Source organism: Arachis stenosperma, chromosome 3, assembly GCF_014773155.1.
Source record: "Arachis stenosperma cultivar V10309 chromosome 3, arast.V10309.gnm1.PFL2, whole genome shotgun sequence".
Classification (NCBI taxonomy): Eukaryota; Viridiplantae; Streptophyta; class Magnoliopsida; order Fabales; family Fabaceae; genus Arachis; species Arachis stenosperma.
Genome location: NC_080379.1, coordinates 17,631,986 through 17,658,880, shown reverse-complemented (window position 1 = coordinate 17,658,880; position 26,895 = coordinate 17,631,986). Strand labels below are relative to the sequence as shown.

General features: G+C 33.7%; 4 protein-coding genes across 7 annotated transcripts; all 4 read left to right on the top strand.

The window, feature by feature from the left end:
* Window positions 1–818: 818 nt before the first annotated feature.
* Window positions 819–6,585, top strand: LOC130968458 (conserved oligomeric Golgi complex subunit 7). The gene is made up of 10 exons (XM_057893737.1): window positions 819–1,235; window positions 1,921–2,010; window positions 2,111–2,230; window positions 2,334–2,435; window positions 2,525–2,805; window positions 3,067–3,212; window positions 3,302–3,500; window positions 3,822–4,494; window positions 5,269–5,598; window positions 6,036–6,585. The coding sequence occupies exons 1-10, from the start codon at window positions 951–953 to the stop codon at window positions 6,306–6,308; spliced, it is 2,499 nt and encodes an 832-aa protein (XP_057749720.1). The 5' UTR covers window positions 819–950; the 3' UTR covers window positions 6,309–6,585.
* Window positions 6,586–9,371: 2,786 nt separating this feature from the next.
* Window positions 9,372–13,398, top strand: LOC130969061 (uncharacterized). Of its 4 annotated transcripts, XR_009081776.1 has the most exons (9): window positions 9,382–9,597; window positions 9,716–9,844; window positions 10,373–10,412; window positions 10,592–10,667; window positions 10,754–10,954; window positions 11,120–11,329; window positions 11,412–11,814; window positions 11,911–11,974; window positions 12,090–13,398. XR_009081776.1 is itself a non-coding variant. In XM_057894634.1 (7 exons), the coding sequence occupies exons 1-7, from the start codon at window positions 9,390–9,392 to the stop codon at window positions 11,751–11,753; spliced, it is 1,206 nt and encodes a 401-aa protein (XP_057750617.1). In that variant the 5' UTR covers window positions 9,372–9,389; the 3' UTR covers window positions 11,754–12,047. The 4 variants fall into 4 exon arrangements, 1 of the variants encoding a protein (XP_057750617.1); XR_009081775.1 differs by having other exon boundaries at window positions 9,383–9,597; window positions 11,412–11,974; XR_009081774.1 differs by lacking the exon at window positions 12,090–13,398 and having other exon boundaries at window positions 9,383–9,597; window positions 11,911–12,047.
* Window positions 13,399–14,120: 722 nt separating this feature from the next.
* Window positions 14,121–15,134, top strand: LOC130969971 (peroxisomal membrane protein 11B). Its single transcript, XM_057895894.1, is given in 2 exon segments — window positions 14,121–14,729; window positions 14,732–15,134. Coding segments are annotated over 2 exon segments (723 nt in total). The 5' UTR covers window positions 14,121–14,297; the 3' UTR covers window positions 15,023–15,134.
* A 2,049-nt stretch (window positions 15,135–17,183) lies between these two features.
* On the top strand, window positions 17,184–19,913 carry LOC130966346 (cell number regulator 6-like). The gene is made up of 5 exons (XM_057891137.1): window positions 17,184–17,335; window positions 17,457–17,569; window positions 18,182–18,296; window positions 18,687–18,964; window positions 19,414–19,913. Exons 2-5 carry the CDS (start codon window positions 17,465–17,467, stop codon window positions 19,660–19,662), a joined length of 747 nt encoding a protein of 248 aa, XP_057747120.1. The 5' UTR covers window positions 17,184–17,335; window positions 17,457–17,464; the 3' UTR covers window positions 19,663–19,913.
* Window positions 19,914–26,895: the final 6,982 nt, after the last annotated feature.

Sequence of the window (26,895 nt, the reverse complement as noted above, 5' to 3'; positions counted from 1 at the left end):
AGCTTAAAGTTGAGAATGACCGCTGAGCACTCTAGTTTGGATTTTGGGTCTTGGATTCGTTCTAATCTCAACAAAAATGAGTTTCTCTTTGCAGCGGTCTTTTGGTGGATTTGGAGGGATAGGAACAATGACATCTTCTATCAAGATGATCTATGGAGTAAGAAGAAAATTGTTCACTTAGTTAAATATGCTGCTCGAGGTTTCTCTAATGTTGTTACCAACCAAAAACATATTATTCCTTCCTCTTTGCAATATAACTGGAAACCCCCTCAAATGAATGTTTGTAAAGTGAACTGCGATGCAAGCATTTTTTAAAATGAGCAATTAGCTGGCTTTGGATGTATTATTAGAGACATCATAAGAATTTGGATAAAAGGTTGTGCTATCAGTATACCTCTTTCTAGTGTTATCTGTTGTGAGTTTCATGTTATTTGGAGAGAGCTTGTTATCGCTTGGGAATGCGAGTGCAAAGAAGTCATATGTGAAACTGATAATTTTGATGCGTTTCTTCTTGTTTCGCAAGGCACAACCAGCATGATTAGAAATGACTCTGATTTGCTTGACAAAATCAAAGAGATGCTCCAGCGCAATTGAATAACTACTTTAGTGCTCATCCAGCGCACGGCAAACAGAGCAGCTGATTTAATGACTAAGACTGCTACTTTAAACAAACAGGTGTACTTAAAATAGTTATTGCCCCTAATAATTTAGACATTATTATTAGAGAAGAGTGCTATTCTTTCTCTTAGTTCTTTTTCTTTGTGTTATCTTTAGTCACCAAAATAAACATCTTAGATATAAACCAGCCTCGTCAAGTTAAAAACGGCTCGACTTTACCCATTTCCACTCCTGCACACAACGTAACCTCCATAACCACACATAGTTCATGGATCTACCAACGCAATCTTCAGCTCAGTGAGTGAACTCGTTCCTGTTTCCGGGAGAAAAGGATGATGCTGGATTTGGGTCCGTTCTCAAGCGAGAACTTCGACTCTAAGAAATGGATCAACGCCGCTTGCCAGAGCCGTCACCAGCAGGAGCCAGTCGACAAGCACTTTGTCGACACGGAGATGAAAATCCAGATGGTCTCCGAGGAGATCGCCGCCTCCCTCGAGGAACAGAGCGCCGGCGCGCTCCTCCGAGTCCCCCGCGCCACCCGTGACGTCATCCGACTCCGTGATGATGCCGTTTCTCTCCGCTCCGCCGTCTCCGCCATCCTCCAGAAGCTCAAGAAGGTACGTGTGTCTGCTATAATGTGCGATTCGCTATGCCTAGATTTGAGATCAAATCGGGAATTTCATCTTTGTCTTGCTTTGAGCTTTTCCAATCTCTTGTGCTGAAGAATGAATTGTTGATTATAGTCAATGCATAGTGTTATTTGTTAATCTAATTTTGAATTTTGTTGTGCTAAGTTATAGATCTTTAAACTTGGTTACTTGTAGCGAACTATGCACCATAATATTTGCACTGAGATCTAACTGGCTAACTCGGAGCAAGCTTGTGTTGAATTGGTTATGTGAATGCATTAAGGGGAAACCGTGTATTCCTTTTTCTGAATATAGTTGCTATAAGCTTACTCTATGCTGCTTTATATTTGTTTAAGATAACACTTCTTGTAGTTTTCATCGCACCCCCCTTTTTTTTTTCTTTTTCTTTTTCCGTGGAATAGAGTTGTTACTTTGGTTTCGTGGTGCTTAGGCAACACATGTTTCAAATTCTGGTTCTATATCAGCTCAATGGGATTGTTAGTTTTGTTGCATTGATGTCACTTTTATTTTAGTTCTGTGCTTTCTTTTTCATTCTAATTCTAAGAGTTCTTTTTAATCTTCCTGCTGACTCATGGTTGAAATGTTCGATTTATATACGTCTGAAGACCCACCCTGACCTTTTCCTCATGATCAACTTTTTTATTTCTTATAGGCAGAGGGATCGTCCGCTGAATCTATAGCAGCCCTTGCTAAAGTTGACGTTGTCAAGCAGAGGATGGAAGCTGCTTATGAGACATTGCAGGTAAAGATTGTTAATTTTCATATTTTGAGTCAAAAGTTCACATTGATGTAGCTCAATGAGATAACAAAGCAAACTATCTTAAATTGCATTGTAATGACAGGATGCTGCTGGATTAACTCAATTAAGTTCAACTGTGGAGGATGTATTTGCTAGTGGTGATCTCCCTCGTGCTGCAGAAACTCTGGCTAATATGAGACATTGCTTGTCTGCTGTTGGGGAGGTACTAATTTCCACATTGGTTATGTTTTATATGCATGTGATTTGATTTTTATCAGAAGATGTTGTGGGGGTTGTTTTGACTTACCATCACTTCTTGTATGTAGGTTGCTGAATTTGCCAACATAAGAAAGCAACTTGAAGTCTTGGAAGATAGGCTAGACACGATGGTGCAGCCCCGCCTTACTGATGCATTATCGAATCGCAAGGTTATGATTAATTTATTTTTGTGAAACCATGCACTTATGCCTTATAAATATAATCTGTAGTAACTTTAGATTGTATAATTGTCAATCAGGTTGATGCTGCCCAAGATTTGCGGGAAATTCTAATCAGAATTGGGAGATTTAAGTCTTTAGAATCACAATACACAAAGGTTCACTTAAAACCAATAAAGAAGCTCTGGGAAGATTTTGACTCAAAAGACCGAGCCAATAAGTCTGCAAATGAGAAGAACGAAATGGAGAGGATATCAAGTGGTGGTGATTTTCAGTCAGCTTTGCCAACAATATCGTTCTCCAGTTGGTTGCCAAACTTTTATGATGAACTACTACTTTATCTTGAACAAGAATGGAAATGGTATTGTTTTTAGAGATAATTTTTACCCATAAAGCAAATAGTTGGAATGCTACTCTAATAATATTAAGTACTTTTTGGGTTAACATCTCAGTCATATGTTAATTTTGGCCATTTAAATTTTAAGTTCTTAAAGCAAACTGGATTAGATTAAGAATAAAATCATACTCAAACCTTGATGCTATTGGATTTTCTTTCACCATATCTTTCTATTTAAAAATTAGCAAGAATAAAATGGTACTAAGTACTAACTATTGCTTGCAGGTGTATGATTGCTTTTCCAGAAGATTATAAAATTCTAGTCCCAAGGCTACTAAGTGAGACTATGATGTCTATAGGTTCCAGTTTCGTATCTCATATCAATGTTGCCATTGGAGATGCTGTTCCTGAAACGAAAGCACTTGCTAAAGGTTGTTCTTAGATGCTTTACACAATTTGCTGTCTGAGAAAACTGGTATAATTTATACAAACTGAATATTCAACTCTTTAATCCTTGCAGGCTTATTGGATATATTATCTGGAGATATGCAAAAGGGCATTAAGATTCAGACTAAGCATCTAGAGGCATTGATTGAATTACACAACATGACGGGTACATTTGCAAGGAATATTCAACACTTATTTTCGGATTCTGATGTCCGAGTTTTAATAGATGTCCTGAAAGCTGTGTACTTGCCATATGAATCATTTAAACACAGGTAAATTTTTTTTTTCTTTAATGTATAATAAGAAAGGCATAATTGAAATTTTGATAAATAAAGTTTGTTTGCTAGTGCCATTTGGTAGTGGCCTCATTATTATTGACAAATTAGAGGGGCCTGAGAAATAATATTAACATATTTCTCAGATTTGTTCCTCAAAACATAGAAAAACAAAAGAGGCATAGAAAAGTAAATCTAAATGAATAGTGGGGCGTCCTTACTGATCTTTTGGCTCATTGTACACATATAAATTTTTTCTCCAATTCTTTGAATTATTCCTTTAATTACTTTATCATTATTTATGGGCATATCTTACAGGTATGGACAAATGGAGCGTGCCATCCTTTCCTCAGAGATTGGAGGAGTAGATTTAAGAGGAGCTGTTATTCGAGGCGTGGGAGCCCAAGGAGTAGAACTCAGCGAAACAGTTCGCAGGATGGAGGAGTCTATTCCGCAAGTTATTATACTTCTTGAAGCAGCTGTGGAGAGATGCATCAACTTCACTGGAGGTTCTGAGGCAGATGAGCTAATTCTTGCTCTTGATGACATAATGTTACAGTACATTGCTACTCTGCAAGACACTCTCAAGTCACTAAGAACTGTATGTGGTGTCGATTATGGTAGTGATGGTACAATAAAGAAGGAAACGGAGAAGAAGGATGGAAACCCAAATGCTCGAAGAGTTGATTTGATCTCAAATGAAGAGGAGTGGTCCATAGTTCAAGGGGCATTGCAAATCCTGACAGTTGCAGATAGTTTGACAAGCAGGTCTTCTGTATTTGAAGCATCTTTGAGAGCTACACTTGCTAGATTGAGCACGAGTCTATCCTTTTCAGTATTTGGTTCAAGTTTAGACCAAAACCAGACAATAAGAAGTAGTAATGAAGATGGGGAGCCATATTTTGGTGGAAGGGCTGCCTTGGATATGGCAGCTCTGCGGCTTGTTGATGTGCCGGAAAAGGCTAGGAAACTCCTTAACCTTTTGAATCAGGTATAAATAAGACTAACTTTATTGCAATCTCATTTTCTTAAGTATATGTTTTGGTTTAGAAATAGATACAAAAGCATATGGGATTCAATTTCAATATCTAGATCTGGAGGAGCCTCGAAATATACTGCCTAATTCCACACTTGCCCTTCTAACACATTCTTCTCCAGTCCACATTAAAATCCCCTAGCAGCGTGCTTTAATGTAGCAATGATTCAATTTCCCCAATACAGTTTCCCTCCAACAAAAATGCTAATTATTGACATTGGTAAATATACAATTTGACAAAAACATATCAACAGGAGACTCAAGGTTTAGGCAATGTTCATGTGGAATTGGTGCCTTTGCCCAGGCTCATTAATCTCTATTTCCTCTGTTATGTGCAGAGTTTCCACCCCTCTATGCCTATGAATTGATTTGTCTGAAAAGGGTGGTGTAGAGAAACCTATTTTTTTTCTTATTGTCATTTAATTTGAAGGTTAGACATTTTTATTGCAAAAAGAAGAGAACATAAAAGGAAAAAGAAAATGATTTTCTTTCATTTGTCTTGAGCGTTCTACAACAATTACTAAAAATGTTATTCTTGAAATTTTCAAATTCACCCCCATTTTATCCAAAAAAGGTTAAAATCAATGAATGTGAATTTGTTTCTAAGTTCATCTGTTTTTAGTTGTGTTGGTATTCTTTTGCTATGCGCCTACGTACTTTGTCTTCTCAGTTTATATACTTCTTCTGTTGGTCTCTGTCATTATGTAAAAATATCTCTGATTTTTGCAGTCTAAAGATCCCCGATTTCATGCACTTCCTCATGCATCTCAAAGAGTTGCAGCATTTGCTGATACAGTGAATGAACTTGTATACGACGTCCTCATATCTAAAGTACGGCAACGCCTCAGTGATGTGTCCCGATTGCCAATTTGGTCATCAGTAGAGGAGCAAAGTGCTTTTCATCTTCCTACCTTCAGTGCATATCCACAGTCCTATGTGACCAGTGTTGGTGAATACCTTCTTACTCTACCCCAACAATTGGAGCCACTTGCTGAGGGAATCTCTAGCAGTGAAAACAATGATGAAGCTCAGTTCTTTGCAACTGAATGGATGTTCAAGGTATAACTCATACTTTGATGGATGCTTAAAAGTTAGGCAGAATCAATTTTCCCTTTTGTTTAATATAGGATAAGGAGTGGCATTTCTTCCCACAGTTTTGTGGATGCTTCAGTTTGAGGTTAATATTCTTGATTAACACATTTAATTCAGCTTCTGCCTATATATACAAGTCTTGACTCAATTGGCCTCTCAACTAGCTTAGAACACCTCTTTTGAGTAAAAACTTCCCTTTCTGGCAATGCAGTTGAATTTATTCCCTAAAGTTAGAAAGATATGACTAGGTTTTAAAGTTTCCCTCTTTGCCGTTGCAAACAACACAAATATACAGATTATTTGAAATTATTGCAATTATCATGTCTTTCTCAGGCTATTCGTCCTCTTTTCATATGAAAAACAGATAATGACCTACTTTTTTTTTTGGACTAAAATATTATTAGGTCGCAGAAGGGGCAACAGCACTGTACATAGAGCAATTGCGTGGGATTCAGCACATTTCGGATCGTGGAGCGCAACAGCTGTCAGTTGATATTGAGTATCTTAGTAATGTGCTATCCGCTTTGTCGATGCCAATCCCCGCGGTTTTGGCCACATTCCAAAGTTGTCTCTCTGCGTCAAGGGACCAGTTAAAAGATCTTCTCAAGTCAGATTCAGTAGATATGCCAACAGCAAACCTTGTGTGCAAGATGCGGCGAGTGAATTTAGATTCATGAGTGTTTGCTTGCAAACCTTATGCAGTTGAGTTGCACCCCCTTCTCTTCTCCTTTTTGAAATGTATTCTTGATTTGCGGAGAACATTCTTATACTTCGGCAATACCTACTATTAGAGCATTCTTTTTTAGTTTTAGGGTGAGCATGTGACATATCTACTTGCATATTGAATTAGTAACTAGTTAGATAAAGCTTACAATCTGCATAATTGTTATAGTATATATTGGAAAAAAAGATTAGTCTTTCAGTAAATAATGTATATCATTGCTTTTTTAGTAACGCGTTTGTGCTCGATGCTAATCTGTGAGGATGCAACCGATTCCTTTAAGTTTTTATTCATTACATACACACAATACACATTGTGAGGCAAGCAGCTTCACCACCTCAACTAAAGCTTTGTATGGCTTCATCAAATCCCTTCTTTCAATCCCCCCATTTTATAAACCAACTCAATATCTGGATATGCATTCCTTTTCTTTCAATCCTGATATTGTGGAACCAGAATAATTTATATGCAAAAGCTTGAAATGCAATATTTATAAATAAAATATAAGAACTAACATTCATTAGGTTTATCATGGATCTAAACTTTGGGTAACATGTTAAAACTTAAAAGCTATCTGCTTAGGATGGAGCCGTGGAGTATGATATTTATACAAGGTTGGGGTAGATTGTAATAGTATTTACTATTTACATATGTTTGCAATGAACGTTAATGTCTTAAAAGCATAAGGACTAAGGAGGATGATTCCAAATTATTCAAAATTTCTGTTATAAAATAGTGGGGAAAAATATTTTAAAACGTTGTTACCAATGAATTACTGCTAAATAGGTACTAAAAGATATGAATAAAGCTCTACAACCAAGCAAAATATTTAACCAAGTTTAACCAAGTGTTTTAAATTCACGCACACACGTTCTTCACCTCTGTCGCTCTTCATCTTCTTCTTCTTCACCGTTGTCATGCACGTTCTCTTCCTCCTCCTTCTTCGTCATCTTTCTCTTTTGTTATTGTCGTCACCTCCTCCTTCTCCTCCTCCACCACCACCACCACCATTATCATCATCATTGTTATTGTTATCGCGTATTTTTTTCTCATCGTCGTTTTTTTTTTTGCTACTATTTGTTGCCTCATTTTTTCCTTTTCCTCTTCCTAGTGATTTTGGAGCATTATGTATTTTTTCTTATTTATTTAATTTTTTCTTATTTTTATTATTGTTAAGAGAATAAAACATGAAGAAGAATCATGAGAAGGTAAAATAAGAAGGAGAAGATGAACTATAAAAGAAGATGATAATGATGGAGAAGAAGGAGAAGGAGGAGGAATTTGCTTGTGCGTCGTCATTATTAAGTAATTTCGGTGTATTTTGGATTTAAATAAGGTACACTTGGTCTATGCTTGTTTTAAACTGAGTTTGTTTGTGTGTCGTCATTATTAAGTAATTTTGGTAAATAAGGTGCCTGCTTGTTTTGAACTGAGTTTGTTTGTGTATCGTAATTTTGGTGCTTTCTGGTCTGAGTTTGTTTTAAACTGAGTTTGTTTGTGTGTCGTCATCATTAAAGAATTTCAATGCATTCTGGATTTAAATAAGGCACACACGATTCAAAACTCTTCTTCCTCTTCCTTCTCTCATCTTTTGCTTCGTCTTCTTCTTTTTTTTCTCCATTTTCTCTTTCTTATTTCATTTTCTCATCATTATTCTTGTTTTACTTTCTTGAGAGGAATAAAACAAAAAAAAAAAAAGAAAAAAAAGAAGAATAAATTTCGGTTGATTTCTGCTAAGAATTCAATTTAATAAGTGTGAACCTACATTCATTCAACTAAATAAGATTGCAATACAGTATAAATATGTTCATTCAAGTCTAATATGAGAAGTAATGTTACTAAAAAAAGAAGTAAGAGCAATAGAAAAAAAAAAAGAGAAAGAATGAAGAATAAAAAGAAGAAAAAATACAGTATTAAAAGGATATTTTTGTACTTTTGTAGCAAAATTTTAGTGTAAAAAACTAAGACATTTATATGTTTTTGTTAAAAAATTTCAGTGTTATCTTTTTGATAAATTTTGCACAATTCAAAGTTTTTCTTCCTCTTTCTTCTCATCTTCTACTTTGTTTTCTTTTTTCTTTTTTATCTTTTTTTCTTCATCTTCTCTTTTTTATTTCATTTTATCATAAGTCTTCTTATTTTACTCTTTTGAGAGAAATAAAATCAAGAAAAATAAAAAAAAATAAAAAAGAAAGAATAAGAGACTACAATAACATAAAAAAGAGGAGGAGAAGAAAAAAAAAACAAAACACAGCAACATAAATACATAATAGCAGCACTAATAGAAGAAAGAGGAGAAGACGCACGAAGATAGGAACCGTTTTCATACTCTGTGAGCATGGCACGCGAAACGTCTATGAAGCAGGCGTTTTATTTGCGTTAGTGAAGTGCGCGTATATCCACGCTGCATGTAAGGAAAATAGTGTTTGTTGGGTTTGGGCCAACTCGGTTAAATTTGATTTTTGTCAAAATATTTTGAATGTGCAGCAGGACATTGAAGATAATATATACTATGATATTTGCAAAAAAAAAAAACCATGATAATACAAGATAATTCTTTAATAGTATTTTTAAACAATATTCTGATTCTAATCTTTAGTGTTTTTAATAAGATTGTGAAAGTAAATAAAGAATTTAGGGGTTTTTTCTCATTTTTACTAAAAAAATTTTTTTCGGGTTAATACCAAAAAAAGATTTTAAATAAGCTTTTGTTATCATTTATTTTATTTTGTCTATTCAGGTGAAAGTATCTATAGTGATATCTTCAAGTTATTAAAATGATAAATTTTGTAAAAACAAATTAAAATTTTACGGTAAAAAGTATTATTTTACCATAAAGTTTACAGTTTAATAATTAGTATTTTGCATATTTCATTTAAATTAAAATTCTGTTTTCAATTTTTATCCTCCTCTCATAATTTTTTTTAGTTTTTGCTAATATATATATATATATATATATATATATATATATATATATATATATATATATATATATATATTATTTACGTGCCCAGTAAAATACTTGAATAACGTACCCATGAGTCTTGGTTCTTTAACTTGTCTTTACGTAATCAGTCTTTTGCCAACCCTAACAATTTCCCCAATCGGCCAATCTTTCTCTGCTCATCTACAGAGAGTCATCCTTCGTTTGGGATTCGGATTAGGGTTTCCCAATCACCACTTTCTCACTCATCTTGCAGCCATGGATGCTCAGAGAGCTCTTCTTGATGAACTCATGGGTTCAGGTACTTCTTCCATTCTCTCATTCCCCAAAACATTTACTTCCTCATTGTTTCTAAACTGAGGAAAATAAAAATTCTCTCATGAATTTGGTGTGTGTTTCTTGTTCCTGTGTGGAAAAAGCTCGCAACTTGACGGAGGAAGAGAGGAAAGGATACAAAGAAGTGACGTGGGACGATAAGGAAGTGTGTGGATTCTACATGGTGCGGTTTTGCCCTCACGATCTCTTTGTCAACACTCGCAGCGATCTTGGTGAGTTTTATTTGTTGATTATGTTGCTTCTTGCTGAGATTTGAGAATTGATGAGAGTTGACCATAGCTAATGGATTCTATGACAGATGATGAAATTTGAGTTATTTGTTGTAATCTAGATTGTTGCTCTCTTGTGAAGAAATTTTAGAGACTTTGTTTATATTCTTATATCTTCATATCTGTCATCCTAAGGGCACACTTGAATGAAATCCTAGTTAATAGAGGTAAAGAAGTAACGACTTGATTTTGTAGTGTTCTGCTTTGCATCATAATTAGCTTTATATGAGGTTAGTTAATTAATTCTTTAGAAGCTTATTTATAGGAATGTTCTCAATTTTACAAGAGGGTGGGTGAGCCTTAGTGCAAATAGATTGATTTTAAATATAAGGCTGTGTACATTCTCCCTAGAGCCCACCAAGCAGGATCCTTGTGCGCTGTTGTTCCCTTTCTTTATGGATTTTATTTGCTCGTAATATTTTATTTATTACTTATTTGATTTTTATTTATATTTGCATAAAATTGCTGCAGGTCCTTGCCCAAGAATACATGATCCGAAGTTGAAAGAAAGGTGAACAAGTCGATCCATTCTATTCATATAAGGTTTTGTGTTTTGTTAAGGAACGGTGTCAAATTTCTAATAGTGGACTGCATACTATGAATCCTCTTGCTGTAATTATTTCCTAAATGAATATGTAAGAAAACCATTGTGTCTCTGATGTTAAACATTGTTGACTTGATTCTCATCAGCTTTGAGAATTCCCCAAGACATGATGCATTCGTACCCAAATTTGAAGCTGACCTTGCTCAGTTCTGTGAGAAATTGGTAAGCTACCTACATGTTTGCTGACAGTCAATTAAGTTTATTCTCTTCTATATGTTAATGAATAATTTCAATTTTTATAATTACAGGTAATGGACTTGGATAGAAGAGTAAGACGTGGGCGAGAACGTCTTGCTCAAGAGGTGGAGCCAGCACCAGCGCCTCCATTGACAACTGAAAAGTCTGAACAGCTATCCGTGCTGGAGGAGAAGATAAAGAATCTTCTGGAACAAGTTGAATCTTTAGGTGAAGCTGGGAAGGTTGATGAAGCTGAAGCTCTTATGAGGAAGGTACTGAATATAATTCAACACCTTTCTTTGCATGCATTTACTATTGATCTTTTTTTTAAGTTTCGATGGTCTCTATTGCATAAGAGCACTTATAAATATTTATCTTTGGAGGATCTCAACAACTTTCACTTTGAGCTTCACATTGCTTTTAATTGTCTGTTATAGGTGGATGCACTCAATGTTGAGAAAACGGCATTAACACAGCCTCAAAATGATAAGGTGTTGATGCTTGGTCAGGAGAAGAAGATGGCACTATGTGAGATATGTGGTTCTTTTCTTGTGGCAAATGATGCTGCAGAAAGGACTCAGTCCCATATTACTGGGAAGCAACATGTTGGTTATGGCATGGTTCGCGATTTCATATCCGAATACAAGGTCAATTTTGTTGTCTAAACTCATATTCTAATTAAAATACATGAAATGTTTTTTATGTTTATATATTGATATCATAATTCAGGCTGCCAAAGAGAAGGCTGTTGAAGAAGAAAGATTAGCCCGGGAAAAAGAGGCAGAAGAGCGAAGGAAACAAAGGGAGAAGGATCATGAGAGAAGACGACGAAGTGATTCAAGTGATAGGGACAGGCATCGGGATAAAGATCGAGATAGGGACAGGGATAGGTACAGAGATAGAGACCTAGATCGTGAAAGGTCTCGGGAGCTGGATGGTAGAGGTAATCGAGATGGGGGAAGGGGCATGGATTCTAGGTTGAGGAATGGAAGAAATGGAGGCAGAGACAGGTACCGCAACAAAAGCAGGTCACGCTCCCCCGTTAGGCACAACTACAGGCGGCACTCCTGAAATCTGGTTTCTCAAATTTGGGGAATTTCTTGATAGATGTCGGAATTTGAATTAAAAAGAGGTAGATCTTAATATCCCAAGACTTAGATAAATATGTGTTTTGGAGTCCTGAGTTTTCTCATCATCAAGGGTGAATTTATTTTGTTTCTTATGTCAGAGCTTTGTTGAGACTATACAATCTCCCTTCCATCAATATTATTTATGGAGAAAAAAGGGTTGAGGTAGGTATTTTACTGTTGTAATTTTTTCCTCTTGCATGACTGATCTCTGAAAGTGTAGTCCAGTCTTTCTTTACTCGCATTTTCTAGAAGTCATTTGATCGTTTTAAGATGTCAGACACAAAATTACATGCATGGTTGTCATTGCTGCTGAGGGGGATGGTTTTCTCATGTTTTGAGGTAACCTGTGAATCTTATATCCTGAGAAAAATATGATATTTGTTCATAGTAGAAATCATGTTTGGTTTCCCGTAATCTTTTTGTTTCATTACTTTGCTTCTTAAGTTGATATAAACCAGCACAGGGTTTAAAAATGCTGCTCAAACATGCATTTGACATTGAGCTACATACCAAAGGCACCAGTTTAGAAGATATGGGTAACATACCGAATCTGTTGTTAGTAATCTCCCAAATCCATGGTGTCCTATTTATAATATATCTGTCATGATAACATAAATTAACTCTATATTCCCTAAACTCCTGGTATCATTGTAGATGAGTTTCCTATTGCTGGAGGTGCTGAATAGGTAGGCTATGTTGATAGAATTGAAGCAAAAACTGATTTTTTGCTAAACTTGGTTTGATTTAGCCAATTGGCCTTTAAGAGGAAAAACAATATCAAAACTAATTGTGAAAGTTAAGATTTTTCTTTTGGGTGTTAACTCATTTTAAAGCACTCTAATTTCAAATCTTATTTCACAATGTAATTTTACTTTTTAGTACATGTTAAGTAAATTATTGGAAAAAAATATTTTTAAAGTTGAATTATTATATATATATAAAGAAAATATGCCATAGTGCAAATTGCTAACCATCACTATGCTGAGCCTATAATGGTCCAAGCTTGGCCTATGGAGAAAATATAAGTTTTTGGTCCACCATAAGTAGTTGATCCTAATGATTTTACTATAAGATGCAATGACTTATCATGTATCCAATTTGACTTAATAGGAAAAACTATGTTGTTGTAGTTGTACAACTAAGAAGCTATTTTGACGAATTTGGATCTGGTATAGAATCAATTAGGTTGTTAGATTACAACCTTGTTAGAAATAATGCTTCAGTTGAAGATTTGCCGAGGAGCCGCTTCAGTTGAAGATTCGTAGAACCGGAAACACATGATTTTTTTTTTTAATTTTTGGATTTTCTATGTAGTCATTTGCATGGAAAACTATCAATCATGATTGGGATGTATGACGCCTCTTGTTGGAAGAACGGGAGCAAGTCGAAAATAAGGCTTATCTGGAGAATAATCTGAATATTGTTACTTTGGTACATTCTTCAGTCTTGAATAATTGTAATATTCAAGCTAATAAATCTGGCATTTTGGAGCAATGCAAGCTTTTCTTCCCTGTTCTTAGAATCTCACAACTTAGATTATATTCTGTTACCTTCCGTCGCACTTGAATGTCTAATGATCTCATAGTTTCCTAAATTTTAATTGGTTGGGTAAAAAATAAAAATGAAATTTAAACTACTCTATGACTAATGAAAGTGAAATCATTGTTTCTTGACTTGTGTGTTATTAAATTTAAGTTTTTGCTAAGGCAAGCCTGGAAAAATTACCACCTCACTAAAGAGGGTTAAAATTTACATTAATTACGGATTAAGGGACAAGCAAATATTTTCTTGAATTCCTTACAAAATTAGAAGCTTGTACTCTATTATTCTAAACCAAATAAAAGCTTTATCTTTTTAGCTGTAACTTTTTTTTTTGGTGAAAAAAATATAAATTATAATTTAGGCGTGACTAAACTATTATTTTTAATTATGCATTTCTAACCATTAAAAATATAAATTAATTTGCTAATGAGTTACAACTCAAATAGCATAGTATTTCCATACTCACTTAGAGTATGCGAGTTCGAGTCTCATTCCTAATTTTAGAAAAAAAAATATAAATTAATTTGATATCCAGCAAAAATTGACTTAGTTTGACAAAATTAATTACTTAAAATGTTTAGTAAAACTACTCAATAAATGTAGTTTACCATTTTCTGTGCACTATAAGAAATGTTGTTTACCATTTTCTGTGCACTATCTTTTTCTTTGAATAATGACAAATACAAAAAATTGAATCCCAGCTTTACACGCACCATTAAGCAGCAGACAACAACAAAATCAAGTCCTCAAATATGCAACAAAATTCTAGTGACACAAAAAAAATGAATGGTCTAACCACAAGCTTCTCTTATCCAAAAACAAAACCAGCTTCTGTGACTCTAGTTAAATTAAACTTCTCTAAATATTATTATCCCTCTTTGAAGAAACCAATTCAGTTATCTATGATTAAAACCATTTCTATTACCATTTTGGTCCTCCAACCATGAATGACACAGTAGACAAACTTGTGATCTTCCTAGCAAAGAGAGATGGCATAGACAAGCTTGTGAAGACATTCCAATATGTCTCAAAGCTTGTAAACTACCATGTTGAATCCACAGACTCTGACATGGCTAAGAGGTTCAAGAACTGGGAAGTTGCTTCAGGACTAAGCCGAAAAGCCTTTCGAACTGGAAGGTTCTTAACCGGCTTCAATGCTCTACGGCGAAATCCAGGTTCATCAAACACTCTAAGGCTGCTAGCAGTTCTTGGAAATGCTGGTGAGATGGTTTACTTCTTCTTTGACCATTTTCTTTGGCTTTCAAGGATTGGAACCATTGATGCAAAGTTGGCAAAGAAGATGAGTTTCATTTCAGCATTTGGTGAATCAGTAGGGTACATATTCTTCATCATTGGTGACTTCATTTGATGAGACAAGGTTTGAAGGAAGAGATGAAGCTAAAGAGGAGAATAAGAAACAGCAATGATAATAGTAAAAATGATGAGAAAGAATCAAAAGGAGAAGAAGTAGAAGAATTGAAGAAAAGGGTTCAGAAGATAAAAGGTGACAGAGTAATGAGGCTAATGGCAGTGGCAGCAAATGTTGCAGATTTGTTCATAGCAGTGGCTGAAATTGAACCAAATCCATTTTGTAATCACACAATCACACTTGGTATTAGTGGTTTGGTTTCTGCTTGGGCTGGTTGGTATAGAAATTGGCCTTCATAAACACAAATATTTCCCAGTTTTACTGTAATTTTTTAAAGTTTTAATAATAATATGGATGTTTATTTATCTTAATTTGTTCATAATTTTGTTCTAATCTTTTAATATACTGTTTTTCAATGCAATTCTCTGCAAAAGTTCCCCTGACTACTAAAATCACCAAGCATAATGTTTTGTTTTTGTATGAATACATTTTTATTTTTTTTGGTAGTGATGTTGGGGTGGGGGATAGGTTATGTATGGTTCAGTTTTCATTGTTTGCACCAATGAAAAGTATGCTTTTTAATTACTTATTTCTTTCAAAAAATACTCTCTTTTTTCCCTTACAAAATACTTAATAGAAAATGAGACAAAATCTTTGACTCATCATTAAACACACTATTAAATAATGAGTAATACACTCTTTAATAATTAAGAACTTTTTATTAAATAAATAAATTTTAATTCTTTATTTTATTAGAAAATTTTCAAATGTTCTTAAAACACCAGTATTTCAATAATTTTAATTATTTATTTCAACTAATATATATTATATATTTTTTATAATTAAAATTGATAGCTAAAATTATTGAAACATCAGTGTTTTAGAAATATTTAAAATTTTTTATTTTATTATGTTGTATATAATAATTAAAATTTAAGAAGATAACTTACAGTATTTCAATAATTTTCACTATTTATTTTAATTAATATATATTATATCTTTTTTATAATTGAGATTCACAGTTAAAATTATTAAAATTAATATTTTAAAAATATTTAATTTTTTTATTTTATAATGTTGTATATAATAATTAAAATTTAAGAAGATAACTTACTAATCAAGTTAACCTTTTTTAGAATTATATTTATTTATTTTAAAAAAAATTCATAATACCTTGTATGGTAGATAATTTTCTAAAGAAGATACTGCATTCTTTATTTTACTTAGAACTTTGCCGAAAATTTTTTAATCGCCTGATAATAATCATAAGATAAAATCTTTTGAAACCTGACACTCTAAAGTATGAACAAAGTACTAGTTTAAACAATTAATTAGTTTGGCAATTAAACACAATAATCGTATTTTTTAAGTAAAAGATATTCTACCAACCCATAAAATAAAAATAAAATATTCTGTACGAATCCCTACATGGAATATTGTCAACTACAGATACACGATTCTTTTGCATTAGACAGAAACAAAATCCTGGCGCTTTACACATAAATTAAAAATAGGTTTTGCTAACCATTGGTCAAGGTTTCTATTTTCTATTGAATTGACTATAGTATCATTATATTAAAAAATAAAAAGAGTGAACTACTAATTATATTAATATTTTTTTAATAAATTATTAAGTATATGGTATAACAAGTACAAACTAATTAATAAATTATTCAAATTTAAAAATATTATTTATTATAAAATTAAATAAATAATTCTCAAATATAATTTTAAATATATATAAATAATAAATATTAAAATTCAATTAACACATTAATAATAATAATCCTATGATATATTATTAGTATTATGGTCTAGATAATTTTCTCAATAAAATAAAAAAGAATGAACACATTATTTGATGTATAGTAAAAAAATTTTGAATAATAACAACATTAATTTTTTTTATCTCTTTAAACTAAATTAATAATCCTATTTAATATCTTTATACTAAAATACACTATAAATAAACTACTAATACTAAATGAAATAAAATATAATATATATTTGTATACAAATACAATATCATAAACTAGAAGTCTTGAATTTTAGCCTCACTCTAACTTATAAAAAAAAAACACTGTTACTTTAATTTTGAACTTTTGGTACACTTATATATTCGTGTAAAATATCATACACAATGCTTTCATCAAAATGTTGTTAAATAAAACATTTAAGCAATATAAAAATAAAATTGTTATTTTTATTTGACACAACAATACATTGCTAAACATTTATATTATAACTATATTAAAATTAAATCCATATAAATTATATATTGCCTTTGCTGAATTGATTAAATTCTCAATTTCCTTTTTTAAAAATTTGTGTTTTTGTGCTTTTATTTTTTGTTTTACAAAATCATGAAAATAAAAATACAAGCGCAAATTTTTAAAAAATTTTCTTCTTTTTTTTATGATAAAAAAAAGTGAAAACAAAATCTATAATACTCCAAAGTGGCAAAGTCTTTTAGTCTGCAAAGTCTCTTAGTTAAGGACGAAGGAGGCGTAACAGTAAGGGCGGTTAAGTCAAAGGCAGTGCCTTGAAACAAAACAAGAGAAAAGCTGCTTCATTTCTTACGTTCCAGTTTCCTCTCGCTCTCGATTAACAAGGTTCCCTTGTTACCCCAATCCCTCAGATCTATCTCATTTTCTTTTTTCATTTTCCAATTTTCTTGCATTTTCTCGCCATCCAAACGCACTCAATTTTCTTTTTTCTTTTGGCTGAGGTTAGATAAGTTGATGGCGGAAAGGAAGCAATCGAGTTATGTGAAGCTGGGAAAAGATCATGCGCCTCTCGTTGATATCACTCCTGGCGAGCTCAATCAGCCAATTGAGGTTCCTCAGGTCAGATTTCAAATTTTAATTTTTTTTCCCCTTTCCATTATTTGTTACTTTTGAATCAGTTATTTCTTTCACATTTGCTATTGTTGCATTTTCCTTCTTGATTATTGGGTTTCTGTTATGTTATTTTCCTCCCAAAGGGGGTAAATCGTGTAAATCAAGGTTTTGAATTTTGCAGTTCTAGTCATAGTTTTGGAAAATCATGGGTAAATCATAAATGCATCTGGTGCAGCTGCAATTGATGCTGAATTGCGGTTGCGGAGCGTGATTTGAAAACATTTGGAGGTGTATCAACTTCTTATTCGCAATCTAAACCTAATTCTACAGTGATTAGGTTGATTATTAAAATGTGAATGTGGGTGGGGTTTATCTTGTTGTGGACGGTGAATATTCTGGCTGATGTACGATAATGCTTTAGATTTGACTCAGAAGGATTAGTTATCATGCTTCTGTATTATTTTTTTTAAAGAAAATGTCACTCTATTTTTAGGGATTTCCAAGTCGAAGCAGCAAGAAACTGTTTGGGAACTTGTGTTGGTGTTTCTTTGGGCGCTTTGAGTGTGTTTGCTAATATGTAGATATATATTTTGGTCATGGATTTTCGGTATTGTGCAGTTGGCTGTTCGCAAGTGCCCTGAATGTAGGCAGCCACTACCCGAAAGCTATTCGCCTCCGGCAGATGAACCTTGGACGACTGGGATCTTTGGATGCACTGAAGATAGGGAAAGTTGTAAGTAATGCATTAATGGTCAATGTTAATAGTCTGTTTATATAATTTTTTTTATGCTGTAATTGCTTTCAGTTTGATATAGGCTAGAGTGGATCCATGACCATGAATTCATTGAGTACTGACTAGTTGGCAGAAACTGAGTTGCATAGACATTTGTCAGCATCATTGTAACATAAAAATTAACTGAACACTTTCTTTGATCACTTTGTTGTCTTTCTTGCAAAACCCCGTCATACTTTGTTTCATCAATTATGATCGGCCCATGCTTCTTTCAATACAAAGGATTAATATGTATGGCTATGGTAGAAGTTTATACTTTGCAGTGACGTGGTTAGACATACTGTAGTGGAGAGTTGCTTCCTGATTATATTCTTTCGACCTTCATTGCAGGCTTGACAGGGCTGTTTTGTCCTTGTGTGTTATTTGGGCGCAATGTAGAAAGCTTGAGGGAAGACACGCCTTGGACTGGGCCATGCTTGTGTCATGCCATTTTTGTTGAAGGTGGCATTTCTTTGGCCATAGCAACTTTAGCTGCAAATTCCCTCGTTCCTGGTATTGATCCGGGGACAGTATTTCTCGTTTGCGAGGGTTTATTCTTTACATGGTGGATGTGTGGCATTTACACTGGTCAAGTTCGGCAAACCTTGCAGAAGAAATATCACTTGAAGGTAATTCTTTGTCACTATGTTAAACTAGTCGAAATCCAAGCTGAACTTGGCATATAACAAATATCCATTTACTGAGAAATATGGCTGCTATATTCTGCTGCTTGCTTTAGAATTAAGATTAATAATAGAGAATAAAAAATGTTGTGTACACCAAAAATCAGCCACCATGTATTTGTATATAAATACATGTGTTGTTTAACTCATTTCAATGTGTATTTTGTATTTCAATATGTATTTTATATGGATGGCTGATTTGGTAGCCAATATTCTGTGCACACATACCATGGTTGATTCACAAACTTGGAGGATAGGCGCTGCCCATCACAAAAAACTTGATAATGTTTGAATCTGGCATGTTGACAAATTCCCTTGTGGTTCCAAGCAGAGGGTACTTCTACATGTTGATATCTGAGTCTTTACTCCGATTTTTACATTTTCTGTGAGTGCAGGACTCGCCTTGCAATGCATGTTGCGTGCACTGCTGCTTGCACTGGTGCGCCTTGTGTCAGGAGCACAGGGAGATGAAAGGCCGGCTCTCAGATGATCTTTTCTCGGAGATGACCATCGTTAACCCTCCTCCAGCTCAAGAGATGACCACTTCAACTCATACCGATGATGATCACAAGGAAAATCCCGAAGCATCTTCGGCTAACAATGGCGAGCACGAGCATACTCATTTAGAAATGCAGGCTATATAGGATATAGTATTGTTGATAGCATGGCTTTGGAACATTTGCCTTGAGTTTTTCACCACATTTTGTGAGAATTCTCTGAAGTAGGTTTGTCCCTTGGGTTGGAAGAAAACATGTGAGGGAGCTTAAAGTGGATATGGCTTCATTTTTTCACTATACATACAAGTTCCCTTTGGAGGAGCTTTCTCTTTATCATATATACACAACTCATTCATGGTTTAAAAAGCCAGATTATATCAAAATCCTTGTTTTTGCAATTTGTTTTCGGGCTTCGAGCAATCTTCTAATCTCTTCCTTTAGTTTTCAGTTTTCACCAATGATTTTTTAGAAATAAAAATGCTAATTTTTTTATATATTTGTTTTCCAACGTTTTAGGGAACACAAGTTAAATTTGATCATTTTCTAAAGCTCTCTTACTCACCAGATCTCTCTAACGTTTCATATAATCGAAATTCTATTACAAGTGTATGTACCGTACTACGTATAAGATATATTTACTTTTTTTACATTTATATTTGAAATATATTTTAAAAATAAATTATCATAAATATATTTATCTTATATAAAATAATTTTATAAATTTTTTATTATTTATATTAATACCAAACAATCTATAAAATAAAGAAATTCACAAAGTACTTATATTTAATAAAGAAAAGTTGTTGTATCCAGTAAATAAATAAATTAATATTTATAAAAAAAATGAACTAAAATATTTCAAAATGAATTTTATATGTATTCACTAAATGTTGTCAAAATAATAATAATAATAATAATAATAATAATAATAATAATAATAATAATAATAATAATAATAATTTGAGTAGTAGAAAATAATAATATATTATTAAAAGGTATTAACAAATCTCTAACTATTTAGATAAATTTAATAGACAAAAATAAAAATATACTATATTTAAAATATTCTATTAAAAAAATCAAGAATTATTTAAAAGATATATATTATTTATAAAGATATAAGAAAAACTCAAGATAATTATTAAAAAGATATAATATAAAATATTATAATTATTTATAAATATATCATAACTAATCATTAAATATTAATAAAATTTAATTTTTAATACATAATATTTTTTAAAAATGTCATCAGTACACCAAAATACGTCATGTCACTAAATTTGAATCTAAAACTTATGTTCATGAATAATAAAATGAAACACTATATATAACATTTACAAAAATATAAAAAAGAAGTGTAATAATTTCTAAAAGAATATAAAATAGAATAGTAAAATTATTGATTCATGAAAATATAAGAAAGAATAACGATCATTATTAAAAAGACATGAAATAAAATATTATAATTATTGATTATTGACTTATTAAAATATAAGAAAGAATCATAATAATTATTAAAAAGATATATAATCAAATATTAAAATTATTGATAAATTTAAACATAAATAATTATTAAATATTAATTTAGGTATGATTGATTACATAATATTTATCTTAAAAAATAATTGTAAAGGAGAAATATAAACAAATTATTGCTAAAATATGTTATATCAGCGTGTTTGATATCAAGATACAATCGTTGTAGAATAATAATAATAATAATAATAATAATATTATTATTATTAAGCATGTTATTAAAACTAAAATGTTAACATAAAAAATTATAGAGTTTAGGATTGGAGTTTAAGGACAAACTATTTAAGATTTAGAATTTAAATTTTAAAATTTAATGTTTATAATTAAGATTTAAGTCTAAGCCTTTAAATTTGAAGTTTTGAACTCAAAATTTTGAATTTGAAATTTGTTCCGGGGCTTACCTAGAACCGGACGGTGGTTGGACTTGTTTGAAGCCCAAGCGCTGGAGGAGTGTGGTCTCCGACTTGGTTTACGTCTGGGAGCCGCCTCCGAGTTGTGTGTTCCAAGAGATGGGGGTGGTACCTGCAAAGACACTCCGATGCCTAAGTCAGCATGGGGTTAAGCAGGTTTAGAATGTATTGGAACTTAGAGATACCTGAGGGGTGTCAGGGTATTTATAGTGGTGATCCAATAACCACCGTTGGAGTAGTGCCACCTTTTTAGGTGGATAACCGTCCCTTTATCTAGGGATTGTTGGGATATGGCTTCTAGAAGTGGTTAGAGAGATTTTAGGGGCAGTTACTTATTTGAATAAGCGTTATCTGCCAGCTATCTCTTGAGCCCGACTTCTTTGGAAAGAAGTCTGTGTTGAGTCCGACCTCTTCTACAGAGGTCGGTGAATAACGAAGGCCAATCTTTGGATTGGGCCTTTTGGTGTATTTGGACCTGGGCCTTAGTGTTGGGCCAGTGTATGAACAGTGCCCCTACTCGAGTTCAATCTCTTTTTCTTAAGAGTTGGATTCGAGTATTTAAACTCGGGCTTGTAGGCTCTGTATAATTGGTTTTAGCACATCTTACTTAACCAAAGAATATTTCTTGTCCTAGTTTCATACAACTCGTTCAATTCGAGTTGTTTTGAGGATCCATGACTTGTTTTAATACAAATCATCTTTCTGAAACTTATTCTGATTTCTTACGACTTGTTTTGATACAAATCGTTTATTTCAAAACTCGTATTTTTTAGTATAACCTCATCTAGCTCGTTCGATGCGAGTAGTTTTAAGGTCTTACGATTTGTTTCATTTCAAATCGTTTAATTAAAACGTGGCTATTTCTTGATCTAATTTCATACAACTCATTTAAATTCGAGCTGTTTTTTAGGACTTCACAACTTGTTTCAAGTACAAATTGTTTATTTTGAGTCCTTTTAAACTATCAGATCATCTTTATAACCATCGGACTTCGTTGCTTTATCCATTATGCCCCTGCTCGAGGTCGAACTTTATGAAGTCGGACTCGAGCAATCAAGCAGAAAGGATTTTCGAATGAAGCCTTTTTTTGTTGAACTCATTCATTCTGAGTTTTCTAGATGATTTGTTTTTTATACAAGTCACTTTTTTGAAGCACAACTCGTTATATATCAAGTTGTTTTGCGCAATTTAAATTACTTAGATCATATGGTTATTTTTTTACTCGATTTTGTTCAACTCATGGGCTTGAGTTGTTTTAAATCATCAAGCCGTATTATAACCATTGGACACCAATTTATACCTCGTCGCTTTATCCGAGCGACCATTGAAAAGGCCAACTCGTGATTTTTGCGCTTTGTCGAGCATAAATTGGCGCCTTAGGTGAAGGGATTATATGCTTATTCCCTCCCCTTTCTAGTTTTTACAAGGTTGTCGTCCTTGTGTATGATACAACTTGTTTTATCCAAGTTGTTTTGGAGGATAGTTTTTACGTTTCGATTTTGTTCAAAAACGTTTACAATCCTTCCTTTTTAACTCGTTTCTATACGAGTCGTTTGAAGTGATTCATTTTGATACAAATCACTTTTAAAGCTTTGCTTTTAGATAGACACGACTTGTGCTTGACACAATTTCGTTGAAAATATGGTTGACTGACATAACTCATTTTATCCAAGTTATCCTTATGTTGTTGTGAATGCTAGAACGAGTTTTTTTGGAACAACTTGTTTTTGTGAAAGTGTTCCATTTTATACGACTAGGTCGTTTATTTTTAGAACTTGTAGAGATGAGATTGTGGGCTTGAGATTTTGTACGATCCATTTGTTATCCGTGTGGATCGAGTTGTTAGATCGTATTTATGCCTTAAGGGGCATATTTAGTTAAGTTACTTTTGCGACTTGTTCTAAACACAACTTTTTCAACCCGTTTGGCCCGAGCTGTTTCGAGGTGTTTTATTTCCAATTCGCATATGTAACTTCTTTCCACCAATTGGTTCCTCGTCACTTTATCCAGGCGATTTCTATATGATCGGCCCGTGATTTTCGTGGTTTATCGAGCTTCAATTGGCGTGTGTTAATTGTAGAAAATCAATTTTCATAAGGAATTGTTTTATCTCCTTATGTTGGAGGTGTGTTGCGACCTGGGTAGTTTTTCACCCTCGAAGTTAGACACTTTGTAGTAGCCCTTTTCTAAGATTTCAGTAATCTTAGAAAAAACCTTTTTGATCTTTGTTTTGGAAAAACCTTTTTCTTGGCTGACTGTCCCTTTCTTTAAGTTAAGTTTTCCTTAACAACTCGGGACAGCCTTTTGCCTTAGTGCTTTCAATAGGTTTCCTGATCTCTTTTTGGTATTCCTTATACTCAATTTTTTAATTTATTGAGCTTTTATGATTTAGGTTATTTTTGCGATGCGTTTCTTTTCTCTCGGTTTTTCCGACTTGTAAGTCAGATAATTTCCGAGTTTATTACGATCGACTTTTATAACCTCTTTACACCGACTTGTACCTCGTCGTTTTATCCTGACGACCATCTAGGTCGGTTCATGGGATTTTCACGCTTTGTCGAGCTTAAGTCGGCGCGTTTCGTAGAAAGAAAGAAAAACGAGAAGGAATTTATAAGAGATAAAAGATCTTTATTTATTTGCGAAGGTACTTTTATTGCTACTAAGGGTTTTTTTACTATCTATGATCCCTTAGTCTCTACTACGATGCCTCGTTAAAAACCCTTCTTCAGAAAAAATCCTTTAATTTTTGGGAAAAAATCATGAAGTTGGAAAAAGAGTACATCAGGAAGTAGAGTTCGTTTTTAGTACCTTTTCATGCCACGACCTTGGTAGCTCGGTGCTGTTTAAGTCAGTCACCTTGTAATAACCTTTTCCTAAGATCTCAGTAATCTTGTAGGGTCCTATCCTTTTTGTTGTCAGCTTTCATTCGCCCGAGCCTGATATTTTTTCTTATCAAGATGAGGTCTTTTACGGCGAATCTCGTATTCATCCTTTGTCTCAAGAGCTCTTTCCTTATCTGAGTTTGCTCTCAGGCTTCTGGAAGGGGGTCACGTTCTTCTTTCGTGCTCTAGCATCATTGTAGAATGTTGTCTTTAGTTTTTAATAATTTTGGACTTAGCCTTCATGATAAGCCAGTGCCCCTACTCGAAGTCGAGCTTCATAAAGCCGGACTCGAGTATTCAGTCATGCCATTCTTGAATCTTACTATTTGTTGCTATGTGACTTCTACAAGTTATTTTGGACTCTCTTTTTGGGAGGTCGGATAACTTGTTTTATACTTGTTGTGTCAACTTAGTAAGGTCGGATCCTTATCTCTTGACTCGAGGAGGCATTCTTATAAATCGCCATCCTTTTTTCAATTTGTTTTAAACAAATTGTTGTGAGGTCGGGGTTACATCCTCTTCGTATTGATGTTTGATTATGGTCACGCTGTCCTCAAGTTATTTTTGCAATTCGTTTCAGGTTTGCCCCTTACCAGCTTGTTTTAGTACAAGTGGCTTAATGAGGTTAGACCACGATTTGTATTTATAACTTCTTACACCCTTTGGATCTTGTCACTTCAAAAAGGTGTGCATCAGGAAGTAAGGTGCACTTTTTAGCTGTAATATCCCTTTTGTTGTAGACATGGCACAATCTAGGTAGATTGTTTTCGAGTAAGTCGAGTATGTTGTAGTAGTTCTTTTTCAAGTCTTAAGTGACTTTGTTGGGATCTTTTTTGGTGTTGGCCTTTCTTCGTCCGATTTTGGTTTTAAGAAAGAAGTCGGACTTTTCTTTGTAAGCTCTTAAAGGAAGTCGGATTTTTATTTGTGGACTTGAATCCTCAGAGGAGGTCAAATTATCTTCATAAGCTTGGATCTTTAGAAGAGGTCGGATTTTTCTTTCTAAGCTTGGAAAGAGGTCGGACTTTCTTTCTAAGCTTGGAGGTTTTCGACCTCATTGTAGACTCTGATCTTTAAAAGAAGTCGGAATCTCTTTCTGATATTCTTCGAGGTTTTTGACCTCATTGTAGAGTTGATCGTGAAAGAGGTCGGCTTTTTTACAGACTCCAAAACGAGGTCGGATTTTTTTCTTGTCGGATCTAAAGAGGTCGGATTCTTCTGAGCAATGAGGTTTTAGACCTCATTGTAGAGTCTAACCTTTAAAAGAGGTCGGACTTTCTTCGTGGGATCTAAAAGAGGTCGGATTTTCTTTGTGATCTCCCAACTCATCTGACCTTGTTGTAAAGTCTGACCTTTAAAAGAGGTCGGACTTTTATTCGTGAGCTCTCAGAAAGAGGTCGGATTTTCTTTGGTGAGCTCCCAACTCATCCGACTTTGTTGTAAAGTCCGACCTTTAAAAGAGGTCGGACTTTTATTCGTGAGCTCTCTAAAAGAGGTCGGATTTTTTTGGTGAGCTCCCAACTCATCCGACCTTTGAAGAAAAGTCTGACCATCATTCCCTCCAATGAAGACTGGGCCTTTGTCGCTCCGACTTTCTTTTTTCTTTTTTCTTTCTGGAAGACGTCCATCTTTATTGGTGTGCAAACAACATCAAATTCTACCGCAAGAATATTTCTTTCCATATTCATTGGCAGTGATGTAATTTGTGAGCAACCAACGAAAGATGTACCATGTGAATTTTTCGTGTTATTCACTGCTCTGTTGTAATTGATATGTGAATCCAATGAAGAAAAAACTGGATTCATCACTTCATTGTCGGATTGGGTTGCATTCAAATGGATTGATGCTGCACTTTTTGGCATAAGTTGAAAAGAAAGGTTTCATTGTTTTTATCAACAACGTTTTCCCTTCTTTCTTCAATTACTGACTAATATGGGATATTTTATTTATTTATAAAACCTGTGAATTTGGAACATGCAACTGCTCCATTCCATGAGTGGGTATCATGGACTTTTCCGAGATTGTAAGTCGGCACAGATGTCATTGTCCATCCTATTTCACGAAGAGGTTGGGATTAGTCACGTTCCCTTTTCCTTTTTTTTTTTCCTTCACGTAACTTCTTTTGCCAGTTGAATTTTCTGAATTGAAAATTCTTTTATTCAATTGGCTTTCGAGTTCATTTTTTTTTTCAAGTAACTTCTTTTGCCAATTGAATTTTCTGAATTGAAAATTCTTTTATTCAATTGGCTTTCGAGTTCGTCTTTGGTTTGCCTTCTACAATGGCCTTGGGACGGTGCTTTCTTCTCTTTTAATCCAATTTAACTGTAGAAGTAGAATCATCATCCCTATTTGATATCCTCTGCCCATTGGGAGAAGTTTTTACGGGATTTCTGGTATCCATAGAAACTGTACTCCAGCTTCTTTTTAACATGCTTTCATCTTATTCATGTCGAGAGGTTGTCCGACCATCTTGTTGATCATCCGCCATTATCAAGGATTGAGCTCCAGGTCCCCGGCAACGGCGCCAATGTTCCGGGGCTTACCTAGAACCG